The following is a 24972-nucleotide window of genomic DNA, read 5'->3' as shown; positions in this document are numbered from 1 at the left end:
TCCAATATTCCTCCATACGGAGTGTATTTGTGAAGAATGTGCTGTTTTGCTGATGTGTTTATATGAAAATTTGAAGTTATCCGGAATGATCATAGGCTTTATTATGACAATACTTAATTTAACATCATTTTAAGCAGGAGCCTAATGTGTCCTGTATGAAACCGATGATCCTATCACACTATTAACACTTTCATGGCCATTAACGTCAGACCCTTGAGATAAAATATCTGCGTGCCATCTACTGGCCAATACCGGGTATTGCACCCCTTTTTTAAAAGTATCCTAAAGTGGCTCTCTTGGTTTTGTTAGCGGAGATAACATTCAGGCAGTCAATGAATACTGGTTCTTCTGCCACACTTTGCCACAGATCTTCTGGAAGGTGAAATAGTCCCTGACTTATATCTCCAAAAACAAAGTGCATGAGATGAAAGGAGCTTTAATCAATGAATTCGTTGCTAAAAGCTGTGGCGGCCATCGCTAGCTTCGGTTTTTCTCAACCTTCTTGATCTGTTGTGTGCGGATCATAAATATCTGATAATCATTCTTTCTGCGGGATAAACACAACTGCGCACCAAGTGGTCACACAAACTGTTAACAAATTATGTTTAGAAGGTAAATTTCGTGTAACACATTCTGAAGTTTAGACTTAACGGAGAAGTAAGTGACATCAGAGTAAAAAAGCTCTTCCTAGGGGATTGAATGCAGTTGGACTCTTCCTAAAATAATTCACTGCCTTGGGCGTCCATAAAAGTGAAAATAAGGGCTAACAGTAATTGTATTTTTCCGTTCTTGCAGTTATGAAACGTCCAATGAGCCCTACCTACACGTCAGACTCCATTGTATCCATTCCTGTGGGCCAGAATGGACAGCCTGATACCCAAGCGGTTGATGTTCTGTCCAAGCGAGAGAAGAGCCTTCCGCCGTTCACCTTGTGCGAGGTCTGTAACATTCAGCTGAACTCCGCCGTCCAGGCCCAGATCCATTACAACGGCAAATCCCACCAGAAGCGACTGAAGCAGATCCATAACGGGAAGATCCCAGCTGCCCACGGTAGGAATCAATATTATTGTGATTTATGCGTAAATGTTATTGTGTGCAGCAATTATGAGAAGCGGATACACGAACTGCCGCTATCGATGTGTGAATATAATGCACATGAGCACACACTGGATGGAGTATTACTAACATTTCCATGAGAAGGGAATATTCTTCTGTGAAAAATACACGTAGTTTGAATTATGGAGAACTAATAAAAGAGCGTCTTATCTGACTGAGTCTACCCTTCACGATCTAGAGAAGCAGAACGATTGCCTCTGCTCCACATTCCCGTGTGGCCTCTTACAGATAGTTACCCGATAGTTACCCGATAGTTACCCGATAGTTACCCCGTTTGCTCGATTCTCTGGATGAAGTTTCATGGAAATGTAATTCTGCAAATATTGTCCCAACTGAACGATGTGTGGGATGTATGGAAACCGACGGAGCTTTTCCCATAGAAACATATCGAAATTATAATTATTATCATTATCTTAACAGCCACATCTAAGACCAGTGATGGAGAGGAAAATAGTCTGTTCTGCTAAAAACCGTTATTTCAAATATTATTTTGATTAAATTGATGACTTTAATCTACATTTAAAGGACAATAGTGAGAATAAAAAACTATTTCTTAAAATTCCTTAAACACTAATAATGTAATTGCACTAAAACCTTAACCCCTTAAAGGACAGACTGTTTTTTAAATTTTTTGTAACCTTATTGTAACCGCTTTCTTGCCAATTAATATACCAAGGAGCATCACCCCCTGAGCAAGGGGTCACTGAGAAGGGCAGCGCCGTATTGAAATATCGCACTTCTCTGCCCCTGGAAGGAGCGTATAGGAAGCAAAGAATGATTGGGTTTTAAACTTTTTAATTTTCTGTCGTTGATAGCTTTCTAAGCTTGTCATTATAGCAGACATGTCATTGGTCCTTAATGGGATGTCATGGGATATACACTGGCTGCTTTATAAATTTGCAAACATAAGCAACGCGTGCGTTCATTTTTATTGATAGAATCATGGTGACGCTGCCTGACTCGATTTATCCAAACGCGGCCATGCCATTCAGACATGTTGCAGCATCTGGGTGGACGTTTTTGCTAATACTTGCAAATGTGGCAGCAATTTGCTGAGGGCACGCTTTCCTCCAGGAGCAAATACCGCAGCGGTTTCACTCCGCTCCGAGGCGATTTATCCACAATGCCTAACCAAGGGGGGCAGCGGCAGACATATAATCAGAAGATTGTTCTTTGATGTTGAAGGACAAGAGGATCTCACCCTTCATGTAGAATGTGTAAAGAAGGAGCAGAGTTTATGCCCTTCTCTCAAAATATAAGAAGCAGAATTTGGAGCAGACGGAGATTAAAGCCGCCACGGAGGAAACTGAGAAATCCAAAAAGAAGCTAAAAACCATGGAGAGCGTGGAGATGCTGCTGTGGTCTCAGAGACAAGAGGTGGAGATGTAGACACAAACTTGGGGTCAGGATCAGAAGCTTTCGAGCAATTGGCCGTATACTGTCGGTCTCTCACAAAGGAGTACAACAATTTAAGGAGGCACAACATGAATCTGCAAAGCTGACTGAGCATTTAAAAAGGGAATTGGTTCTTTATGCCCACAGGGCTCAAAAGACCGATCATGAATTTCCAAGGTCATGAGAAGAGCACAGTGCCACCCAGATAGGGTTAAGCTCAATGCCTACCAGAAGGGGGGCTCCTGTAGAAAATCCTTAGCTCACCACCAGCTACCAACAAACCCATCAGCCATCCACTATTTAACGGCCCTGCTACTATTGTCCGCCAGCGACCACCTCCACCTCGCCGGTAAAGCCTTGCAGGGAACCCTTAGTCGCCTAAAGTGTCCAAGGAAGCCATAGGTCCGCGGTTATTTGATAGGCCTGTTTGCATTGGAATCCAGGGAACAATTTTCCACCCTCCCGTCACAGGGGACAATTCAACCTTGACATCCCCCTATCCATTGTATTCCGATTTCATAGGAAGAATGATTGAATCCAGTCCAGCAAGTGGTCAGTTAATGTAAATTGTGTCATCTTTATCTGGAAGATTTGCCCATAACCTAGAATTTTAGTAGAAAGCATTTAGAGCCCGGATATATTCCGTCATCCCTGGGACGCTTGGAAACGGAATCCGCTACAATATATTAATGTCCTGCCCGCGTTCTGCTTCCCAGCCGTACAGATGCTTCAGAACTTCATGCACACAACGTAAATAGCCATTTTTGTTACTAGAACCCAAAAATCAGTGGAATGCCAAATTAGGGATGCTGCTTTTATTATTATAGCTGCAGATCTGATGATAATTTCCCAGATCTTCCACAAGATGGCCAGAAACGAGATGTTGTAACCAGAATTAAGATAAGTTTGTTTTATGTGAGGGCATGCAAGCTCCTAATTCATCACAAGGAACCTTTTATACTTTAAGGTAAGTTTAAGTATTATTTGGGAAACTCACCTGTGTGAATGACCCTGTGATTTACGATAAGCACACGATCATGAAGTTAACCAATGTGGTCTTGTTTACTGAATTCTTTTTTCGCTCTATCGTGTCAATTCAAATAAAAAATTACAATTCTAGATAGTAACAATTACAGAAAGCCGCTGACGTACGTCTTCGCTGGTAGTAGGCGTTAATAAATACATAGTATATATATATATATATAGCAGCGTGACAACCGAGAGGCTGGTAGATAAGTGGAGCCACAGAAGTGTTGGAGGCTAAAGCAGTGATGGGAGTTAAACGCGTATGAGATGAGAGGCGCGACGCGATCCCCAACCCAAGACAAGATTAAAGTTTGAGTTTTTATAAGAGGAGAAAACGAGCGACTAGACGGACCAAATGATCTGCCGTCAGATTCTATATCCCTGTGACTCGTTCTGTTCCAATCGGTCATTCTAGTGTAGGGAGCGGATTACCCAAAAGGCTTTTTAACTCTCCAACCTCCCAAAGCCAAACACCGGCAGCTCCTACCACGGGGCGCAGCTGGCCTCCCACACTAGACTTGTAGGCTTCATTTGCCTGCCATGGTTGAGCAGCTTTATGAGAATGATGCACTCAGACGGGGTTACGGAGAGATGGCTCCGTCAAAGGAGCGCATGCTGAACGATGGAGAGACGGAGAAAAGCAAAGAGAAGCTGCCAAGCCTAAGCCTGCGCATGCATGGAGCGCCGTACCGATCAGCACATTCACGTCTCTTTGTACCTAGGAGGTCTTCATGGTACAGAGGCAGCAAGGTCAGAATCGCCGACCCAGCGTCAGAAGCCATTATAGCAACGAGAAGCCATCTTGTCACAGTCTGAATCTGCCAAGCAAATGTATATTCTCCCCAGAATGCTTTGCAGCTCCCCAGCGGCGAGCGCTATGGCTTCCCTAATTCCATGAAAAGGCTCATTATCTGCCTTAATTTACCGTGTCAGAGGACAAGTAAAGAGGACAGAAAGCGGGCAGAAAATAGGTTTAATTCCTCTTCATGTAAAAAGCTACTACAGTCTACAATTTTTTTACAGTGAAAAACTCCTTTTAGGGGCGCGGGATTTGTATATTTCGGCACTTAAACATTAAGGGGAATTATCAAAAACAATTTATACCATTTTGGGAAAATAAGAAAGATTAAACGCCGCTCTCCAGCGTCACCGGTTCTAAGCAGAAATAGATTAAGGGATGTCGGTGTGCAGTGCGGGGATTTTTTTTGTTTCATGACCAAGTTGCTGGTCCTCGGGACCCCACGTGTATTCTTACCCCCAATGGTGGGAAGCACTTTACAGGTGGTGGTCAGCAACACGAAAAAAATAGGGAAATGTCCAAACGCATAGTTAATGTCGATTGTTTGTAGAGATTCTGTTATCCACTGCGGTTTTCATTTGGGGCTCTATGGAATATAATTCCAGACACATGAATTAAAATAATTTAAGCTGTTTATAGAGTAGGCCTCTTAGATTGAATTTATGATAAATGAAAAGAAAAAATACTTCGATTGCTACACCAGAATGTCGTCATTGGGGCTACTTCATTGGAATTTGGCTATCACTGTGTATGAAAATAATTAACTATTTGAGTTATTATAGAGGTATCTCCAGTTTAGATGACATGTATGTTACATGCATGTAGGCATACCGCCATGTTCTGTGACATCATATACTGCATTTTTCTCATTCTCATTCCTGGGTGAATGAATGACACCGATACCCATTTCATCCGCTTGTTCTCATCTGAAATTAACGGCTGGCGGCTTTTTCTCTTTTTAAATAAAAGATATTGATTTCAGATCATCGCTCCTGAGCAGTTTTTTTCCCATTTTCCTTCTCAGCGTCTCTTTTCATTGTCCACAAACGCAACTGGCAAGTACACTGCCGGCACAAACCGAGCTCTTCGCAGAGATGGAGAATTGGGGAAGATTTCGCTGGCAGAGCCCGCTGTGTACAAAACACGGGATCCTGCATCTGCCATACATGTAGACGAGGTTAGCGTGTGGTAATGGGATGGGTTTAATGAGCCAGAGGACGCGACGCTCTGCAGTATTGGTTTAGGTGGATGGAGATGTTAGATGTATGGCGTCCGTTATAACGCCAGCGACTTGGAAGGCGTTTGATGCATAAAATGGCTTATTAACCTTTGTGATATATTATAAATTGTTTATTTTAATAGTATAGAACTTCTGCTTAAACTTTATACCCTACTGACCCAAGCAAATGGGTGACATTGTTACTAAATAAGTACCTAATACTGTACATCGATAACGAGTTCCTCCTGGTTCCCCGGGCGCAGAGAATCCGGTAGATCGCGGAATCGGCTCGTTTCATTCTAATGTGTAGTCTACAAAAATATATATTTTTAGTTGCGTTTGTCCCCTCTTTTTAACGGAAGTTCCACTAAGAAGGCGGAATATAAAATGAAGACAGCGCGATGTATTTAGTGATTGTCCCATCGGTGTAGAGCAGAGACATGAAGCTCGCGTCTGCCCATCGCTGCCTGCGTCTGAATTACAGGAACCAATATTATTGATGACGTTCATCTCCCAAATCCATTATCAGCGCTCAGTCATAGGCAATGAAGAGCACGGCCGATACACAATCTCTCTTTGTGAGATGAATTATGCGCACGTTGATCCATACAGCAATAATTCACCGAAGCTCCCTGCGCGTTCCGCGCAAGCTCTTTAATTCCTTCGCCCAAAAAAGATAAGGCGACATTTCAAATTGCAAAATGTCTTATCGAGTGGCTTTAAAAAGAAACGCTGCGGTTTAAATAAATCGCTTTATCTCGCCTCGAAGATGAAAGAAAATCAGTTGCTTGTTGTGAGTACTTTTCAGAATCATTGCGATGCCCGACCTATTACCCGATTCATGACCGTTTCATGATATTTAGCGAGTAAATATATTATAGAAGTGTCGCTGATCGCTGATACGGATATAAATCTAATGCGAATCGCAAATTAATTTCATAAAATGGCGTTACCTGCGTGTGTTTTTCACGAGTTATAATGTATTTAGGGCGAAGTATCTTAATCGTCGCCTTTTGCCCCCTGTAGTTAGCTGAGTCGACAGGAAAAATGGGGCAGTTTTATAAAATGTCCGGTTTCTGAGGTTTATTTGTTAACCCTTGAGTCCCAGTGTTAAGCTCAGCGGGAATTTCTGTGTATTGGGGTGCGGGTGGAAGGTCCGGCTCATGTCTGGGGGGGTGCAGCTGATGTCAGCGGGTGATCCCACCGAGGACGCGGGACACGCGCTAGTTTTTAATGGGAAAGTGGACTGGCAGTGGAATTGTAATGTTAGATCCCACACGCTACCAAAAACACGATCTCTCGATTCCGATATCAATCACAGTTATTGTAATCGGTTACTTCTAATATTAACGTCACGGCTTCTGTACAAACAGTAAGGCCCTTGGGCCGAGTAACGCATCGTGTCGGGGTAACGATTGCCTGGTGCGGGTTGGGAGAGGGTCTGATAGATCAGTCTGTCTGCTAGAGATCCGTCATCGTGATTTATTCTCGGCTAAAGCAGACATTTTATCAGAAGCTCTGTAAACCGCGACTTTCTCAACCGCGACTTTCTATTATTATATTTTAGCTCATTTTAGGAGGTTTTTGGGTTGCGTGGCACTACCGGTACTTACCCTGTTAAAGGAACCTGCCATTTTGGCCGTATATTATACAAATACGGCACCCGTGGTATCCTCCGTTCCGGCATTCTTAGAGATAAATGTATAATTATATGAAGTGGTGGAGAAAGTTTTGTGACGAGGGATAAATAACGATGATATTTCACCGCACTCCCGCCGTAGCCGCTCCGACAGCCACATTGATTTTCAGCCGAAGTGGCTTAAACGTCATTAGCGTTGTTTCGGCGTGAGCTTGCCTTGTGGCTAATTGAAAATGAAATCCGAGAAGGCACGGGGAGAAGTCAATAGAGCTCTCTGGGGTAAACGCGTGCAGATAGCCCCCCTGTGGGCAATAACCGGGGACAGCTCCATCATCGTGATCGTTCTCAGCATTCTGCGGCCAAATCCCGGCGATAGAATCACAAGTTCACGCTATCAGTTTTAGCTATTTTCTTTTACAGGGACGGTAACAATTTCAGGAGAAATAGGCCTTTTATTAAAGAGACCGTTGAGGTTCATTCTTCAGGGATATCAGGGAAGAAGCTGACGCTGGCTTACAATGCGTTCCCAACGTGTGAATCCAGCGTTCTCCTGCCCGTGAAATGATTAGAAATGTATTAGAAAAGCTGAATATTAATACCGGAATTATACGGGGCGCAGGCAGGCGGAGGGGGCGTTCTTTGTTTTAAACGTAATGTAAATAATGTCCATTATTCCATTGTTTGTAAAAAGCGTCGTAATGAAGCGGTTCGATTCCCAAATCAGTCACGGTCTCTTTAAATGATCCAACCTGCGCCCTCCCTCCGTCACGGTTTCTACCTAGGAAGGAGCCTTGTTTTCTAAGACGAAGCTATTTCTTTACTTTAAGTAATATTTACATATAAGAGCATTTGAATCGTTTGGCCCCTTACCCGGGGTTTTTTAATAGCAGATAAAACGCATCTTGCCCCGGATCTGCTATAATTACCCAGATTTTGTGCGCGGATCACAAGCAGTCTCCGCAGTCCCGTAAATTCATCCAAATCACTCAGAATACCCAAAGTCGGGTAAATCTGCTAAACAAAACGGCTTAGTATTATTAGAGTATTTTATTTATTTATTTATTTATTTATTTTTTATAAATATATTATTTTGCAAACAGTAATAAAATTACAAGAAATCAAACAATTTCTAAGGTGCAATTCATAAGAAAATGCAAAGTATGAGATCTCAATATAATCCTAACTGCGTCTGCGTGTTTTTAGTTACCGTCGTCACTCGTATGACGATGCATCTGCATGTTTTTAGTTACCGTCGTCACTCGTATGACGATGCGTCTGCGTGTTTTTAGTTACCGTTGTCACTCGTATGACGATGCGTCTGCGTGTTTTTAGTTACCGTTGTCACTCGTATGACGATGCGTCTGCGTGTTTTTAGTTACCGTCGTCACTCGTATGACGATGCGTCTGCGTGTTTTTAGTTACCGTCGTCACTCGTATGACGATGCGTCTGCGTGTTTTTAGTTACCGGCGTCACTCGTATGACGATGCGTCTGCGTGTTTTTAGATGACGAGATTATCTTCAGGAATTTATTTATTTTTTGTAGCAAAGCGAGGAGTTTTGAAACTCTTACTTTTATGTAGATGGGGACCTCCAGACCAATAAATCGGGAAAATTCCCAGGTACTCTCTGTGTCTGAGTTTACAAATGATGTCATAAATGAGGGAATTATTAACACGACTGCAGGGATATAGCAGGATGGGTCGCATTCTGATATTTTATCCCAGTGAGTGACATTGAGTATCGCCGTTGACCTTTCCGTTTGGCTCACTGTTTTGGCGGCGTAGCTGGGACTGCTTGGCGAGTGCCGCGGCGCCGCGTTCTACTCGGGTGTCTCGTGCCCGGGATGAGTTTGGCGACGCGGAGCCGCTGTAAATGCTGTAATAGATGCGAAATCAAATAGCGGCAGAGATAAAATGCAGGCAGGAAGGCTTCGCGAGATCCGGGTGTTTATTTTCTTCTGTAGTAAATACCGATGTAACATTTCACGGAAGCATCACGTGGAGGATCCGGTTTAAAGCTGTTTTTGTTTCCCGTTAAATGGGTCGCTTTGATTAAAATACTCCGATCGTGGCGGGGACTCACGCCTTACGCCTATGGGCTTCCGCAGCGGAGCGTGAAATCCATTACAGGCCATTCATTTACTTTAATGGCGTTTAATGATCTCTGGTGTCCATTGTTGTTTAGTGAATGGGGACCCTGTGAGAGGAACCGATGCATATAATGGGATGATCGCGGCATTTTGCAAGGTGACCCCGCCGAAGTCCGTGGGGACGGCAGCGTGAGAAGGGGCCATTGTCATTTAAATGAGGGTTATACCCACAGACGCGAGACCGTTTAAAGAGTTCCGCACGCGGCAGATAGGGCTGCCACCTGGGCTGATGCCTTCTCCTCGCTGTCTCGCAAAAAACTAAGGGTTTTGGGTTTTTTTAAAAAAAATCTGACGTTTGTAAAACTGTTTTCTACCCTTTCATTGCCGGGGGGCTCTCCAACTCTCCGCTTTGCAATAATCTTCCAGCTGTTAGCATATCGGGTAAAAGAACAAACGCTGAACGAGCCGTTTCTATATCATAAAGGACAAAGATTATGTGTTTTATCGCATGAACTCTAACAAGAGCGTTGTTTAGTAGACAGTAAATAGATGTTTTACTCCGGAGGCGCGCATGAACGGGAGCGGCGAATGTCTGTTTATTTGGCAGCGCCGGGGATGCGCAGCTGAAACCCAACAACGGTGCTTTCCACCATCTGATATCGGCAGCCAACGCTCTGAAAGGCGCGAGCCGGTGTTGTGCGACAGGGACAGTCCGGTTTTAATCGCACAGAAGCGGAGTTTATGACCTGCGATAAATTTAGCCCTGGTTTTATCTACAAATTCCCCTTAAGGATACAAAAGAAAATTGTGAAATGTAACATGGGTAACGTTTTTACAGCATAATAGCGTGGGCAGAAGGCTAGTAGCACTTCCTATATGAACCAGATATTGTATAGGCGATGAGTTCTAAGATTTCCTCCCCATGGCGCTGGATATAGACGGCGGGTCGGTAGGAAAGGGACAGTTGGGTCATTTTTTCCTTGATGTTTTCTTTTTCCTAAGTATTGAAACAAACCTCCGCATTTTAACGCGTTTTAGAGTTGTTTGGCGCTTTCTTGGCCCTTAACTGACTTACATGCCAGACTGACTAGCGGGCAGCGTGCCAGCGACCCATCCCGAGGGAATTTACCAAATAACCTAAAATAAAAACAACACAGAAACATTTAAGAAGCTTTTCCGCTTCCTATGGCTATCAGTGCCTGCTTTTGTATAGCTGTCCCCGGTAAGATAATATGAATGGGGCAAAAACTTACACTTAAAATATAAACCGTCTGGGTTTGGACGTCGAGAAGATTCTACTAATGCTGCGTTTGGTTACTAAGCTGTTACTTTGGGCAGAGTTGGTGGAACAGCACCTTTAATATTCTTTCTGGGAAATTGATGAGAGCCGTGAGGATCCCAGACAGGATCAGGAATTAGTAATTAATACTCGGTGGATTGACAGGCGTTTGGATTCTCGCGTAATAATAATCAATTTATTAGCGTCCGGCAAGGCATTTTCCATCCTCAATAAATACCTTTAATCGATTCAGATATATTTTTAAGCTAAAGCATCAGCGCTGTCTCTGATTTAACTCCCTACCCTTCATACTCGCATACCCGCAGCTCTGCTGTGATTGATGGAACAATTATTTTAGGGTGAGGGTGGTGGGTTAGTGGAAGGGCTTCCCAGCAGATCCGACGTGACCACAGCCAAATGTTCTTCTGCTATGATATTTTGCTTTGTGCTTCAGCTACGTGTCTAAAATCTGTCCTCATATTGGGATAAATCAATTGAAAATCATGTTTTGTTTGTTTAGGAGAATTGCCCCCCTTTAATGATATTATACCCTTGGCAGTGGGTGCTGTATATTTTTTTACGAACATATTTTATAGTTTAAGATAACTTTAGTGAAATAAAAAGGTAAAGGATTAAATTCATTTCCATTTCCAGAAAAGTGTGATGTAAAACAAAACAAAACAAAAAAGATATATATATATATAAAAAATATAAATATATAAATATAAATATAAAAATATATAAATCTAGACGATATAAGCTAAAGAATTTACACTTTCACAGATGATAGAAGGTAGATCGGAATAATAATACGTTTCGCAATACCCAGCGGATGAAAGTTTTAGCGCCTGTAGGTACTTTTTGTTGATGGGGTTAGCGCATGGTGTCACGGCACTCGGAGATAACCTCGTTAGGTTAAAGTGTGCCAGGCTTTCTGCACGCGTGGAGGAGGAGAGCTGCGATGCCCTCCGTGTGAAAGGAGACGAGGAGTACGTTCTGACTTCTATCGCTCTCTCCACACCCCCGTTCAGACCTCCCATCCGATTTGTATGGTAATTCAGTATCTTTTGGTTTGCGGAGCTCTCGGCTGGGAGAGGCTACGCCGGGTAATTTCTCCATCTGCGCTTGGTGATTGGGTTAGAAGAAGGGCCAGTGGCTGCGGAGAGAGTGCAGCTTGTTTACCTCCTCCGGGCAGAGATCAGTGGAGCGTTAAGCTTTTAATTGGGGTATAAGTGTATCATTTGGGAAGGTGAATGAATTGGAGGCCAGTCGCCTCTCCATCGGAGGCAGCTAGAACGTTCTGTGCGAATGCAACCGGTCTGCTAAATCACATAGCGATTTCGGGAGGCAAACCGTCGAGACGCAATCAAGAATGCTTTTGGGTAAGTGAACCCAACTTTGCTGTTTTTGCTACGTTGCCGGTGTTGGGGGACGCAAATGCTTCATCTCCCCTGCCTGGAAGGAAGGTGGCGTCACCGGCTTTGTACGGTCTGGAAATTTGGATGCCTGGAAGGAAACGATAGGCAAAGAAGAGTATGATGTCATAAAATAACATCTCGGACGCATACGATAACAAAACGTTTTTAGCTAACGATTGGCCCAAAGGCTGTAGTCCATTTCCAGAAGGGGTATTTGCAATGCCTGGTAGGCGGTGATGTTGAGGCATGGGTGACCTTGGTGCATTTTTGGACAATCTGCGTGATGTCTTTGTGAAAATGAAGGTAGTTGTTGTAATGTCTTGGTCAGGAGCGGATGGGTCGTGAGGGGCGCGGGATCGTGAGAGACGCGGGATCGTGAGGGACGCGTCCTTGTCCTTTACGTCTTTGAAGAGATATGAAGGAGTAGGAGAGAGAAATTCCCATTCTCTGTGTGTTGGGAACGCTACGGGAAACACGGGGATGAGCGGCGTCTGCCCCTCAATGTCTCCGTTTGCAATGAGGTAATAGGTATGGTTTCGGAGACGGTTTATTCGATCATCCGCAGTAGGGTGCTAATGATAGAGATGTCTCTGAAACGCCTCGTCTTTTGGTTGAGATCATTCATGTTTCTGCGGAGTGCTGTATTAATGCTCGTCTGATCCCGCCGTGGACGTTTCTATACTCGCTGGGTCTGCTTGGAAGGAGGTGAAGAATGGGTTCTGTGGTGGAGATGAGGTCACGTAGAAGGTGTTATAGGTGTTTTATGTTATCATGGCACCTGTTTAGGGGTTGTAAATGCCCAAGGTTGTGCTGTAGAAGAAACAAACGAAACCAACTTCCTATATATATATATAATTGTCTTCATAAACAGGGAGTATGAAGCGCGTCTTCCCGACCATAACGTTCAAGGGCAAAAGCAGAGAAATCTGGAACCACCTTTTAGTTTATAGAACTGGTTATTCTCTCCTATGGTGTCCTGAGGTCACCGATCCCCCGATACAGGAGGTGAAATGCCGATCGGAGTCCCTCGAATGTCCCGAGGGCAGAAAAATCGTGCGCAAAGCTCCAAATCATTCCGTACGTCGTCTATAAAGAGATACGAAAAACCTCATCAAATCCCAAGCTTTTGGGACGGCGTTTCTCAATGCTTTGCAATTTTGATAAATCCCCCCCCCCTTGGAATAACCGTTATAAAGATAAAGCGGCACGAAGGGACCCAGAAAACCCGGTTCTTCCAATTACTGTTATTTCTGTGGAAATGATGACCTTATCTTTGTTAAAGATTTTGTACATAGAACGTATTCACGATGCTTCATTACCTCTTTAACCCTTTGCGGGTTTGGTGGTTTCGCACACAAACGGGTAGTAATACGCTGCACTCTTAGCCGGTGCGTGAAGGGTTAATCTTTGTAATGTGAAGGGCCGTGGATTTTCAGTGACAGTATTAGCGAACGCCGCATCATAATTTCCTTGTAATGGGAGGCGCGCTGTCCAGCGCAGGCGCGTTACTTCAAATCCGCACTCACTTCAAGAGGTTTCACCGTCACGGCTTCTCACGAAAAAAAAGCTGGGTGAAAAAATAGAATTCTTTGAGAAAATAAAAAGTGTGTTTCTCTCTCTCTCTATATAATATATATATATATATATATATATATATATATATATATATATGTGTTTTTGTGTATATATGATATATATATATATATATATATATGTTTTGTGTATATATGATATGTATATAATATATATATTATATATACACAAAAACATATATATATATATTATATATACACAAAAACACATATATATATATTATATATACACAAAAACACATATATATATTATATACACACAAAAACATATATATATTATATATACACAAAAACACATATATATATGTTTTTGTGTGTATATAATATATATATATGTGTTTTTGTGTGTATATAATATATATATGTGTTTTTGTGTATATATAATATATATATATATATATTTTGTGTATATATAATATATATAGGTATGTTTTTGTGTATATATGATATATATATATATATATATTTATATATATATATATATATATGTGTGTGTGTGTGTGTGTGTGTGTGTGTTTTTGTATATATACAGTCATAAGCATTTTCCAGTATTTACCTGGCCTTTACCTTTATAGAATTCTTCACCATTGTAAAAGAATTTAACAGCATAAATGCCGGTCTGCTCTCCTGTTATCATCGCTTAGAGGGTTAATTTCCAGTTACTTAGACTAAACTTGAATAGTTCATGTAGTGAGTGCTTCAGTTACTGAATATGTTTGGACGCGCCGTGTAATGATATTATCACATGGGGGGGTTTGTGTCTGCTTGGGTTGTTTTTTACGTCTGTCTACAGATCACTAAATGAAATGTAAATGTTTATTTTCACAATCTTTGTTTCATTGTTACCTTGTAATATTCTAACGCGTCTTTATTGTAGAAAACATGTTGTATTGAGATACATATTCAGGAAAACGGATTATCACAGAACCGACACAAAGTATCATTCAAGCTCTTTGTGATTAGCTGTTTGTGTCGGGCGTCCGTCCTGGAGCAGAAACCTCAGTATGAGAAGCATAATGGAAATCATGTCTGTCCGTGCTCGTGCCGTAAGGAATTGTCCATCCTTCCATCCTTAATCTGCTAGAGCCTCTTGCGATGTGTTCCTCTCCAGCAGCGAAGTAGTTAACTCCTCATCTGCCCAGAAAATTACAAAAACCAACAGGGGGTCCCAGGAGCCCAAAATCCCAAGAAACCCCCTTAATAGTATTGGATATTTCAGATATATCAGCATTTGTGTGCAGCCTCAGGCCAAATACTTCCATGTTTTCAGACGCGTTCTTTAATTGTTTAACCTTTTAGAAATAACGAAGTGACGCGGGTCCTTAAAGAAATCCAATTATATTGCCTATTTAGTGTGTTATATATATGTATATATCTATTGTACAGTGCTGCAGAATATGATGGAGCTATATAAAATAATAATTATATATATATGCAATGTGTATATATATATATATAATTAAAAAATACACATTATTTAAACTAATATAAATATATATATACGTGTGTGTGTTTGCATTCAATGATTATTATGATAGAATGCATGTATGTATATAACGTACGTATGTATATAACGTCTATAACGTGACAAAGAGAAGAAGCAGCATTAAAAGGGCAGACGACAGCGTGGAGCAGCCGCGCTCAGTCAGTCAGTCGCTGATTTTTGTGATTTTTGTGATTGTTTCTCTTCTCGGGGCGGCTATTACAGATCGCACGTGCAGACTGCATGATAACCGCAGGCGACTTTTCCAACGGATTTAAGGTTCTGTGATTAAAGCGGCACCCAAAAGGGTTGTGTCTTTAAAACGTCCAGCGATCGAGTAAATTGTAGTGACTTTTAGGGCTGCGGACCTCTTTGGGAGACCACAAACCACCAAACGTTCTGAGCGACCAGGAAAGCATGCAGGCTAAACCCAGTTTATTGTGAGCTACGTCAGAGATGAAGGGAAAGCTCTCCGTGGATCGTGGCGCCATGAGCTGCTACAAGCAAAGATACCACTGGAGTGGCCACTCATGGAGGCTTGCCCGTGATCCAGCTATACAACATAATACATAATAATTATATATATGCGATGTCTATGTGTATAGATATATAAGTGCAATGCAGTATTGCGTGTGATAATTTTAAATAGCACGTGGGATTCGCGTGTCAGAGTCAGGCTTCGTGGATATAACGGATACCGGTCTGGATCACTTGCTGTGATTTTGAAACCAAGCTTTATGGGTCGTCCATTGACGGCAAAACTGATTTTCAGAGCTAGATGTGAGGCGATTTCCACAGATATCATCGTTATTCATCTTTATACTCGTCACGGCCGGCTGTGGGACTGGAAGGTCAGCTCTGCCTCCAAGCGTGAAGCTCACCTGTGTGTCTGTTTATTATATATATATATTATATATATTACATATATATTATATATCTCTATATATCTAACATCTACAGACTATCTTCCAATACTATGAACCGCTGTAGATTACAGACTGTAAATATGTTAATTTCCCTCATTTTCTTCTACCGGAGCGTAACATTTTATGACAGAGAGAGAGAGAGAGATTGTGTCATCCGATGTGAATAGACAATCAGTCGCAGTAAGAAGCCCAACATGTTTAAGAAATAATATTCTTACCGGACTATACAGACCTGTCCTACGCAATCCCCAAGAAGAAGATAAAAAAGACATGAAATACCTATAAATGAACCAGTAAGGATCCAGTCAGAGTGTAAAGTCCTGTTTATGCCAGAAACCCCAGTGGTTAATAAAAGAAGCCTAATTATTATTGATATCGCGTGAATCACACTCCTGAATCATCCCGGGTTTATAGCCCCCGTTTTTCCTCCAGCGAACGTCACGTCGAATGCGGATATCAGCGATCCTCCGATAATCCGCTGTGAGTGCAGAACGTTCTCCCCCCCCCCGGCCCTCCGAGTCCCCGTCACCTCGCGTTAGAGATCGCCTGTTCACCCGGCGTCGGGAACAGAAAGCGTTTGACTTCAGGCTCTGTATTTCTCTTCAGACCCGCGGAGGTGGTTATCGGGTTTATGGCCACGTAAAAGGCTGCTACATATTTCACAAATTCTGGGGAAAAACAACCTTTACAGCTAAATTGTGTTTGTGGGGATATTCGGTGTCGGTTCTTCTAATATCCGCACTGATGTTTATTCCAAAAGTCCTCTTTAATCGCTTGAAACACCCCCCCCCCCATATTGATGATAATTTCTAGTTTACCTCCAGTTCTGGAGCTGATCTCCTTTTTTTGCCTCTAGAATTCAATAAAATTAGATGGGGAAATGCAGACAAATTAAGAAATCCGCCTTCCTGCCTTCGCTGAGAAGTGCTGACGGAAGTAGAATGTCCGTGCTCGGACTCTCGCAATACCTCATTAATAGAGCGAGAGGGAATGTTTCATCTGACGGCCGCGCATGAATACATCAATAAGCTTTACGGCGTCTTTACGGTTGAACAACAGCCGTTAAGTATGGCCAGACGCAGGATAATTAAACCGCCCTGGCACTTTAAGGCCAGTGGCCGGCGAATGATGTACGTACGGCTGGCAGCTGGGTCTGAGCGGCCATAAATTAAGTTTTAATAGTCACACGGTGTGTATCCAGCTGCAGGACTGTATGTGGCGGGAGCAGGAGACTGGGTAAGTATGGAACACAGTTGGCCGGTGACCTGCTGGGCATTTGCCGGACTATAAACTATTTAGTGGATTTCCCTTTTCAGTTTAACAAAAGTCTAAAAGAACTCTTATTTGTAGCATAAACTTTACGAACCCGAATGCTAAGCGTTGTGGAAGTCGGGTAATGGATGCAGGGCTGTAGGATAGAGAAAAGGGCTTCTCCGGCCACCAGATGGCAGGAGGATCCATCGCAGCGCAGCGAGTCGTGCTTTCACTCACGCTGACACACGCATCATGGCTGCTCCCGTGTCTCCGTGTCTCTCTGCGACTGCCTGGAAAGCATTGTTTGTGTCAGCGCGGAAGGCACCTCCTGTATTGTTACGGTTTTAGGAAAGTAGAGGGAACTTGGCAGGGTTAGTGCTGGGGGGGCGAGTGAGCCGGGGCAGGGAAGGCACGGAGGGATCTCTCCTTTCTGTGCCTTAACACAAAGAGCTATAAGGGAAGGGAAATAATGCCGCGGGATATCTGGGTGCAGTCTGGAAAGTTAAAGTAAGTGTCGGCATCCAGTGTTAGGTACGTATGTAGCAATATGTCGATAAACACGAATTACAAATATATTTCTGCTGTGTGATCTTTAACCCTTTCATATACCCAGTGGATCATTTACGTTTTCTTTTTGTAGATATGTTTGTGTTCTTTTAGCATAGCATGTGTTTATTTATCTGAGCACACGTTTCTTAACATGCAGTAAAGTGTACGTGTGTTTATAATGTATATATAACACGTATAAAGTATATAATATATATATAACACACATATGCAAGCGTGTAGTTTGTTTGTGTGAGCATGTAATATATTTAGATATTATATACACGCCACTAGAAATGATGTATGAAGGGACATATTCTTCAGTGTGTGTTGGAGGCGAAGCTGCGGAAGTTAATAGGTTAAATCAGTCCATACCAGACTTACCTCCGCTGGGACAGATGTAAGTGTAACCGGTACAGAGCAGCTCGGGACATTATGGACGCATTAATGCGCGTTCTCTCCCTGCGCCCAGACCCAGCGAGGGAAACCCAGGTCTGACGAGACTCGTGCTAGAATAGAAGGGACTATTACCCCACCGGGGGGTTTCATACACCAGGAAGATGCTGTCCTACCAGAAATCGTCTCATCTGGTGGACGCATTACATATGGCTGGACGCTTGCTTATCGGGATACAAGCTTTCTCGCTTATAGTTTATTATATGCATAGTAGATTCTATGCCGTAGTAATACGTCCTAGAGGTCAACTGGGATAAAACATTTTATAGCAACGCTAGTAGCGCAGATTAGAATCATTTTATGTGCCGGGGTACTGCCCTTGAAATGCATGTTGTTGGGTGACATGTACATCATGGTAATCTATTACTCCTTTATAGTATTTATTATATACACATGTATTATCAGAACGCCATTTGTTTTATTTTTGAATTGCAGAACGCCAGAGTTTAGTAGAAAATGGCAGAGTTAGAAGAAACATTAGAATAAATGACGATAATTATAGACTTAGGCGCCAATTCATTTAAAAGAATATCAAGGAAACGGTTAGTTGAAGGGTTTTGCCGGAAGAGCGGATTATCAGATTCTTGTTTTTCTTTATTGCTGCTTTTATTGTTTTGCTGTAAACAGTAGCGGCCGCTATTAGCGATGCTATTCTACTCTACGGCTCATTGTCAGCATTTGGCACGTTTGGCGAGGGTTTTGGGTGTCCTAAGTTAGGAAGGGGTTGGGTCTGGCATAGGGGATGATGTATTGAGTTATTTAACGATGTTTGTCGTTTATAACTGACTATGGCGGGCAGAATATTGTGTGATCCCTAATGCCTCTCCCCTTATCTCTTTCGTCCACCAGTCCATCCCCGAAGCTGTATTAAAGTACCTTATTCATTGTAATGCAGCATGGAGAGTCTCGGCCCACCTTTAGCGTTTGATTTCAGCATGGGCAGTGGTGGGGTCCTGGTGACCCCTGGGAAGAAGCCTGCAGGAGAAACCTCCAATTCCAATAAAAAATGTAAGAGGTATTTCAATGAGCATTGGAAGGAAGAGTTCACGTGGCTGGAGTTCGACTATGAACGCAAGCTGATGTTTTGCATGGAATGCCGTCAGGCTTTGGTAAAGAACAAGCACGGTAAAGCCGAGAACGCCTTTACAGTGGGAACCGATAACTTTCAACGCCATGCACTTTTACGCCACGTAACCTCTGGTGCCCACAGACAGGCGCTTGCTGTGAACAGCGAGCAGACGGCCGTGGAATTGCAGTTCCATCAGGAGATGAAGTCGGTCATCAAAGCTGAGATGAATCCATCCAAGATAGCCGTTGTAACCACGGTGTACTGTATGGCCAAAGATGGCGTCTCCGACGGGAAGCTGTCTTCTCTGCTGGAGCTGCAGAGGTTCAATCTTTGTGAAGCGCTGCTGTCTTCAGAACAAATTGAATACGACCACCCGAGCGGCGTGAGAGACATGCAGGTGTGTATCTCCATCTCTGAGACCACAAAATGCCCCACCGGCCTCCGCTCCACGCTCTCGCCATCCTATTCCTCCGCACGTTATGGTTTAACCCCGAGGTTCCTGTGATACCTGTCAGTCGGAAGGACCGTTACCGTTTACCGAGCCGCGAGGAACCCCGTGTTACGTTTTATTTATTAGATCCGCTTTCCTCAGAAGCGCACAAACCTAGCAGAAGTGATATTGGCTGTTTGGTGATTGACAGATCATTTCTTTTTCATGAATGTTATAAAGAAATATGTGTTCCGGTCTTCTGGTTCTAAACTAATTGCTAGGATTCATTAAAATAAATGATATTCAAACCCTTCGTAGATTGGGCCAATCTGCCCTCCAAATTCCCCAAAAACCAGTCCCACTTCGGAGTCCTCCAGAACGTTATCGCTTGTCCTTCACGATGGCGTTATGGATGCCACATTCCGTTTGTGACGGAGCCTGTGCCGTCCTGCTAAGCAGTGCAAATTTTAGACGGCGTCCCATTATTTTCGGGTAGAAAAATTGGTAGAAGGTAAATTTACTTCACTATCCGTACAATTAATGCGGTTTCGTGTTTTTGTGTTCTTCTCGCCAGCTATAAGTGCAGATTCCCAAATGAATCCTGGCGATTGGAAAGAAAAAACACTCTTTAGAGATTTCTGCATTATTAGTAGAGCGCCAAACATCAACGCAGCATTTCTTACAATATAAACCTTTAAAGACAAAACTAGAAATGAGAGGCGAGGAGGAACCGACGCAGAGCGTAAAGCGAGCCCCGGCTTCTGTAGGTATTTCATTAGATTCTCAGATTCAACAAAAACATTCACTTTCAGTCCCAAGTTTAGAGGTTATCTGCGTATAAAGAGCGCAGCTGATGCGGGATTTGGGTCGTATCTATAATGCGGATTCTGCCGTTTAAATTCCAAATATAATTTCCAAATTTACCTTCTATCGCCTATCGCCGCAGGAATGCCCTCCCCAGATAACGCTAGTCAGGGCAGCATTTACGGAAGAGAAATCATCTGAAAGACAGGAAAATAAAAGAATGTTGAAGGGCGAATGCAAAGGTCACTGAATTTTGGAGATTTACCCTTCATGAGAGTCTCCTTGCGATGGCCGGCGAATGCCTTTAATTAGTCGCCGTCCGAAACACCCGGAGACATAGAACCAGAATAAAAGCCTGCGACTGAGTCCGGTGCATGGAAAATGGCTCCATGAGGATGAAATGGATTTATACGGATGCCACGAGGCATCGTCTGAGCGCAGCTAATTCCGCCAGTCGGCTGGAGATTTGCATGCGCGGTAACGGGGAGGAGAAAGGCCAATATCTGCGCCTCTCTATTCCTTTGGAGTCTGCATGACATTCGTTAGGTCAAGCAGATTTTTTTTTTCAATTTGCTGGGATTTGACACTTTTAAGTACATCTTCTGAACTAGGCACGGAAACCTATAAAAAAAAACCCATATACATATAAAAAAAACATATAAAAAAACCCATATACATATAAGAAAACATATAAAAAGAACTGCCGTTAAATAATGAGACTCCTGCTTCATCATCCCGAGATTACCCGAGACCCAATATTATTATTATTATTATTATTATTATTATTATTATTATCAGTGACATTTTATTCATTTCATCTATAGGACCAGTTTGGTTCATTCTATAGGGAACAATTGGAATGTATATAGAATGTATATAGAATGTATATAGGATGTGTATAGAATGTGTATAGGATGTATATAGGATGTGTATAGTAATCGCTATACCTGGAGCTATAACTTCATAACGAGTAAAGGATCAAATAGAAATGTACTGGGTTATTAACAATTTGAATGTTACAGTAATTTAACCCTTTTATTGATCGTTAACCGCTAATGAGAGATTTACGGACGGGAAGGAGCGATGCAGAGGCTGGCGAAGCATTAATTGTTATCCACAAAACATAAAGCGTGATGGACTTGTCCCAAAAACAGATCTATCAAATGGTGAATTACTGCGCTTTCCATATTTTCCCCGCACGGTTATTACCCCTGTATACGGAGTATTATTCAGGATTTATTCAGATGAATGATGTGCAAAAGACCTCTGTTATTTTAGGATTTATCGTTTTTGGCAGCCGCCCTCTTATGCAGCATTTTCAAAATTGCTGTTTTGTCCTAAAATATTTGTAATATTAGCATTACAGAGAAATGCCTATAAATGACTCAAATAATGCAATAATTTAGTTAAAAACTTCAATAATAGTAACGCAAGCACTAGATGGGGCTTTCAGTGGCCTTAACCCTTTGACGCCGTCGTCTCCGGCATAGCTTGATGAATCCTACAAGCCAGGCAGCCATTGCTCCTTGAAACGCTTCTGTGAACTTATAGCTTTTTTGGCTATTTTAAATATACCAAGCGGGGGAAGGGCGGTATCGGCTGTATTGCATAATGAACATATTCTTTACTTTATTGATTATTGTTTATGGTTTACAAAATATACCAACAAAGGACGTTTTAATGCTTGGGGGGTTTATATGGATTTAGTTGTAATGCTTGTGCAAATCTTGCATATATGAATCTCATCGTATGATAAAGATTATATTGCACCTATACTGAGAATTTAATAGGTTTAATTCAGATAAAAGCCATGGATACCTTGGGGATTTTTACTGACCTAATTTATTGCATTTTCTCTTACTTTATGCCGTAGGACCACAATAATCATAGCCTTAGATAGAAGGGAAATGGTGAAGTTGCTGGTTATTCATCATACAGTTGTGTGACCTTCACATAGACATGAAGGGATTGACGTATTCTTGTGTTTTGGTCAATTCAGGCAGCCATTGTTAAAGTTCTGCATAATGAAGATTGTCGAAGATTGAAAGAATCTCCTTTTATTGGATTAGTGGTAGATGAGACCGTGGACGTCATGGAACACCGAAGTCTTGTGGTGTTCGCCACCTCAGTTTCCCCTAGGGATGGGCAGCCCAGCATTACGTTCCTTGGCAGGTTTGAGTTGCCTTCAGGGGAAGTCTACTCTGCAACAAGCAAACTGGTGGAAATATTATCCAACTTTCAGGTGCCAACAAGAAAGGTCACCTGGCTCAGTTCAGGTGGCTCCTTGATGATGTCAGACAGACAAAATGGCGTTGGAGTCAGATTGAAACCTCTGTGTCCGCTGTTGACAGAGCTTCACTGTATTATGCATAGAAGGTCCTTACTTCCGCCTGAAAGTTTTCTCAGCATTGAGTATGCGAGGAAATATGAAAGTGTCGTGGATGCAGTGTGTAGACTGTATGCTAATAAAAACTGGGAAAACCATACCTTTCAGGAGTTGCAAAATGTACTTAACCTCTGTGGCATAAATTTGAATAAAACAGACGCTGTTCACTGGACATCGGTTCTGCCAGTGGTTGAAACCATTGACTCTTCGTGGCCAACTCTTGTTCTTTTACTAGAAAGTGAATCGGCAAAGTCTCCGATAGCTGTTGGAATATGTGCAGAGCTGAAGAAGTTCTGGTTTGTGGCTTTTACCAAACTTTTACTGGATATACTCCCCATTTTCCAGAAACTCAATCAGTTTTTCCAGATTGATGACTTGGATGTGTCTATGGTGAATCCAATTGTTTCAGCATCCCAGGCCACATTACGTGCACAGAAGTCCACAAGCGGTCAGAATTTCCAAGACTTTCTAAATGAGCTAAACGAGCACCCTGATGAAGACAGCGAGAGCAGGTTCTATTATAAGGGGGTTGAACTGGCGGACTGCTCTAAAGCTCAGTTACAGAGCTTCGAGTTGTTGAAGGAAGCTTGCCTAGAAAATATTTGCAATAGTCTACAAGATCGTTTTCCGGGCAACGTCCTCAGAGTGGTGAGCTCGTTCTCTGCCGTTTTTAATCCAAAAAGTTATCCTCCGTCCTTGGAGGATATTGGTAGCTATGGGGAGGACGAGCTGAGGTTTCTGCTCCAGTGCTTCTCTCGGGTGCTGGTTGTAGACCGAGCCTTAAACGACTTTGCCCTTTTTAAGCGCATCGTCTTCAGCCTCGGTCACCTGGCTTTCAGGGATATTTGCATCAAGTTGGTGCATTCCAACTCCGAAATGCATGAACTCTTTCCGGACTTTACGGTCTTAGCTGCTATTGCGTTGATCCTTCCACTGGGCTCTGTAGTGTTTGAAAAAATCAACCGGGCAGAGGAGCTTCAGAAAGGTGCCGGCCATCACGGGGGCACGGAAGGTGGAGGGTCTGATATTCTAAAAATCAGCATTGATGGGCCAGCGCTTAACGAGTTTGACTTTGCGAAAGCCGTCGACTACTTTGAAAATATGAGACATTCCGAATGCGTGACCTCCGAAGGGAAGTAAAACCCACTTTGTACCGCAGGAGAGATGAATACAATTGGGAAATTCTGTGTTAACATAAACGGGCAAGTTATTTTGTGTTTCTTCAAACTGATTATCACATTTTTATTTGGCAATAGCCAGCTGTGGCCGATTTTTTCCATCATTTTCCCTGTGTAACTTTTCCAGTAATTATACATTTTGAATTATTATTTTTAATACATTATTATTTTTAATGAAAACATCATAGAATGATCGTATGTAGAGTTACAAAAAAAAATAATAGTATGTAATAAAAAAAAAAGAAATATCCATTGTTTAAATGTATAATACCATGACAAGCGGTCTCATTCCTCACTATTCAGTCATTTCCCCATTTTAACGGGAGAAAAAACCACAAACACAAATAAAATGGAATTTTATATCTAACTGCAAATTGAAGAATTCTTTAGAGTTTGCTGAGCAGAGTGACTAGAAAGGGTTAAAGTTCAGTTGGAGATTTCATCGAAGAGACAAATGTCATCCTTTAGTATATTTTGTACTGAAAATCACTGTGAAAGTTTGAAAAGATGTCTCTTAATATAACCATAGCCATGGGACTTACTCTTGAAAGAAGGATCTCGCATCTCAATGACCATTCCCGTTATTTACTTGGCTGCCCCCGTTCCACGTTATCGCTCACCTTTCCCAGAAACCTTACGGAATAGGGCAATGAATACATTTATTATTCTGTTTAAATATCCCGGCCCAATAAACCTCTCGGAATCCATTTTTAGGTAATATGTTTGATGATTGAAAAGTTCTTGCCTTAAAAGTGAATCTGATTTTTATGTAACGTTCACTTTATATCACCCTCTATAACAGACGATAGTTGATAGTTTGTGGTTATTGTTTCTGAATAAATATAAAGATATAAAAAGGGAGAGATG

The 24972-nt window shown here is 42.3% G+C and overlaps 2 protein-coding genes across 2 annotated transcripts in view; both read left to right on the top strand.

The window, feature by feature from the left end:
• Positions 1-24972, top strand: part of ZNF385C (zinc finger protein 385C) — a 66999-nt gene that overhangs the window by 28149 nt on the left and 13878 nt on the right. Inside the window, exon 2 of the mRNA XM_053453829.1 lies at positions 796-1050. Within this exon, the coding sequence (XP_053309804.1) occupies positions 798-1050 (253 nt within the window). The 5' untranslated portion in view covers positions 796-797. The remainder of the gene's footprint in view (positions 1-795; positions 1051-24972) is intronic.
• On the top strand, positions 19135-24090 carry C13H17orf113 (chromosome 13 C17orf113 homolog). The gene is made up of 2 exons (XM_053453828.1): positions 19135-19704; positions 22541-24090. The coding sequence occupies exons 1-2, from the start codon at positions 19135-19137 to the stop codon at positions 24065-24067; spliced, it is 2097 nt and encodes a 698-aa protein (XP_053309803.1). The 3' UTR covers positions 24068-24090.

This window comes from Spea bombifrons, chromosome 13 (assembly GCF_027358695.1).
Source record: "Spea bombifrons isolate aSpeBom1 chromosome 13, aSpeBom1.2.pri, whole genome shotgun sequence".
Taxonomy (NCBI): Eukaryota; Metazoa; Chordata; class Amphibia; order Anura; family Pelobatidae; genus Spea; species Spea bombifrons.
The sequence above is the reverse complement of the archived record's forward strand: the minus strand, read 5'-3'. Positions and strand labels throughout refer to the sequence as shown.

Bases quoted from the DNA above. Each gene is read 5' to 3' on its own strand.
- C13H17orf113 (XM_053453828.1), top strand. From the start codon at position 19,135: ATGGAGAGTCTCGGCCCACCTTTAGCGTTTGATTTCAGCATGGGCAGT. The intron at 19,705-22,540 runs GTGTGTATCTCC...TGGTCAATTCAG, and splicing joins GCGGCGTGAGAGACATGCAG to GCAGCCATTGTTAAAGTTCT.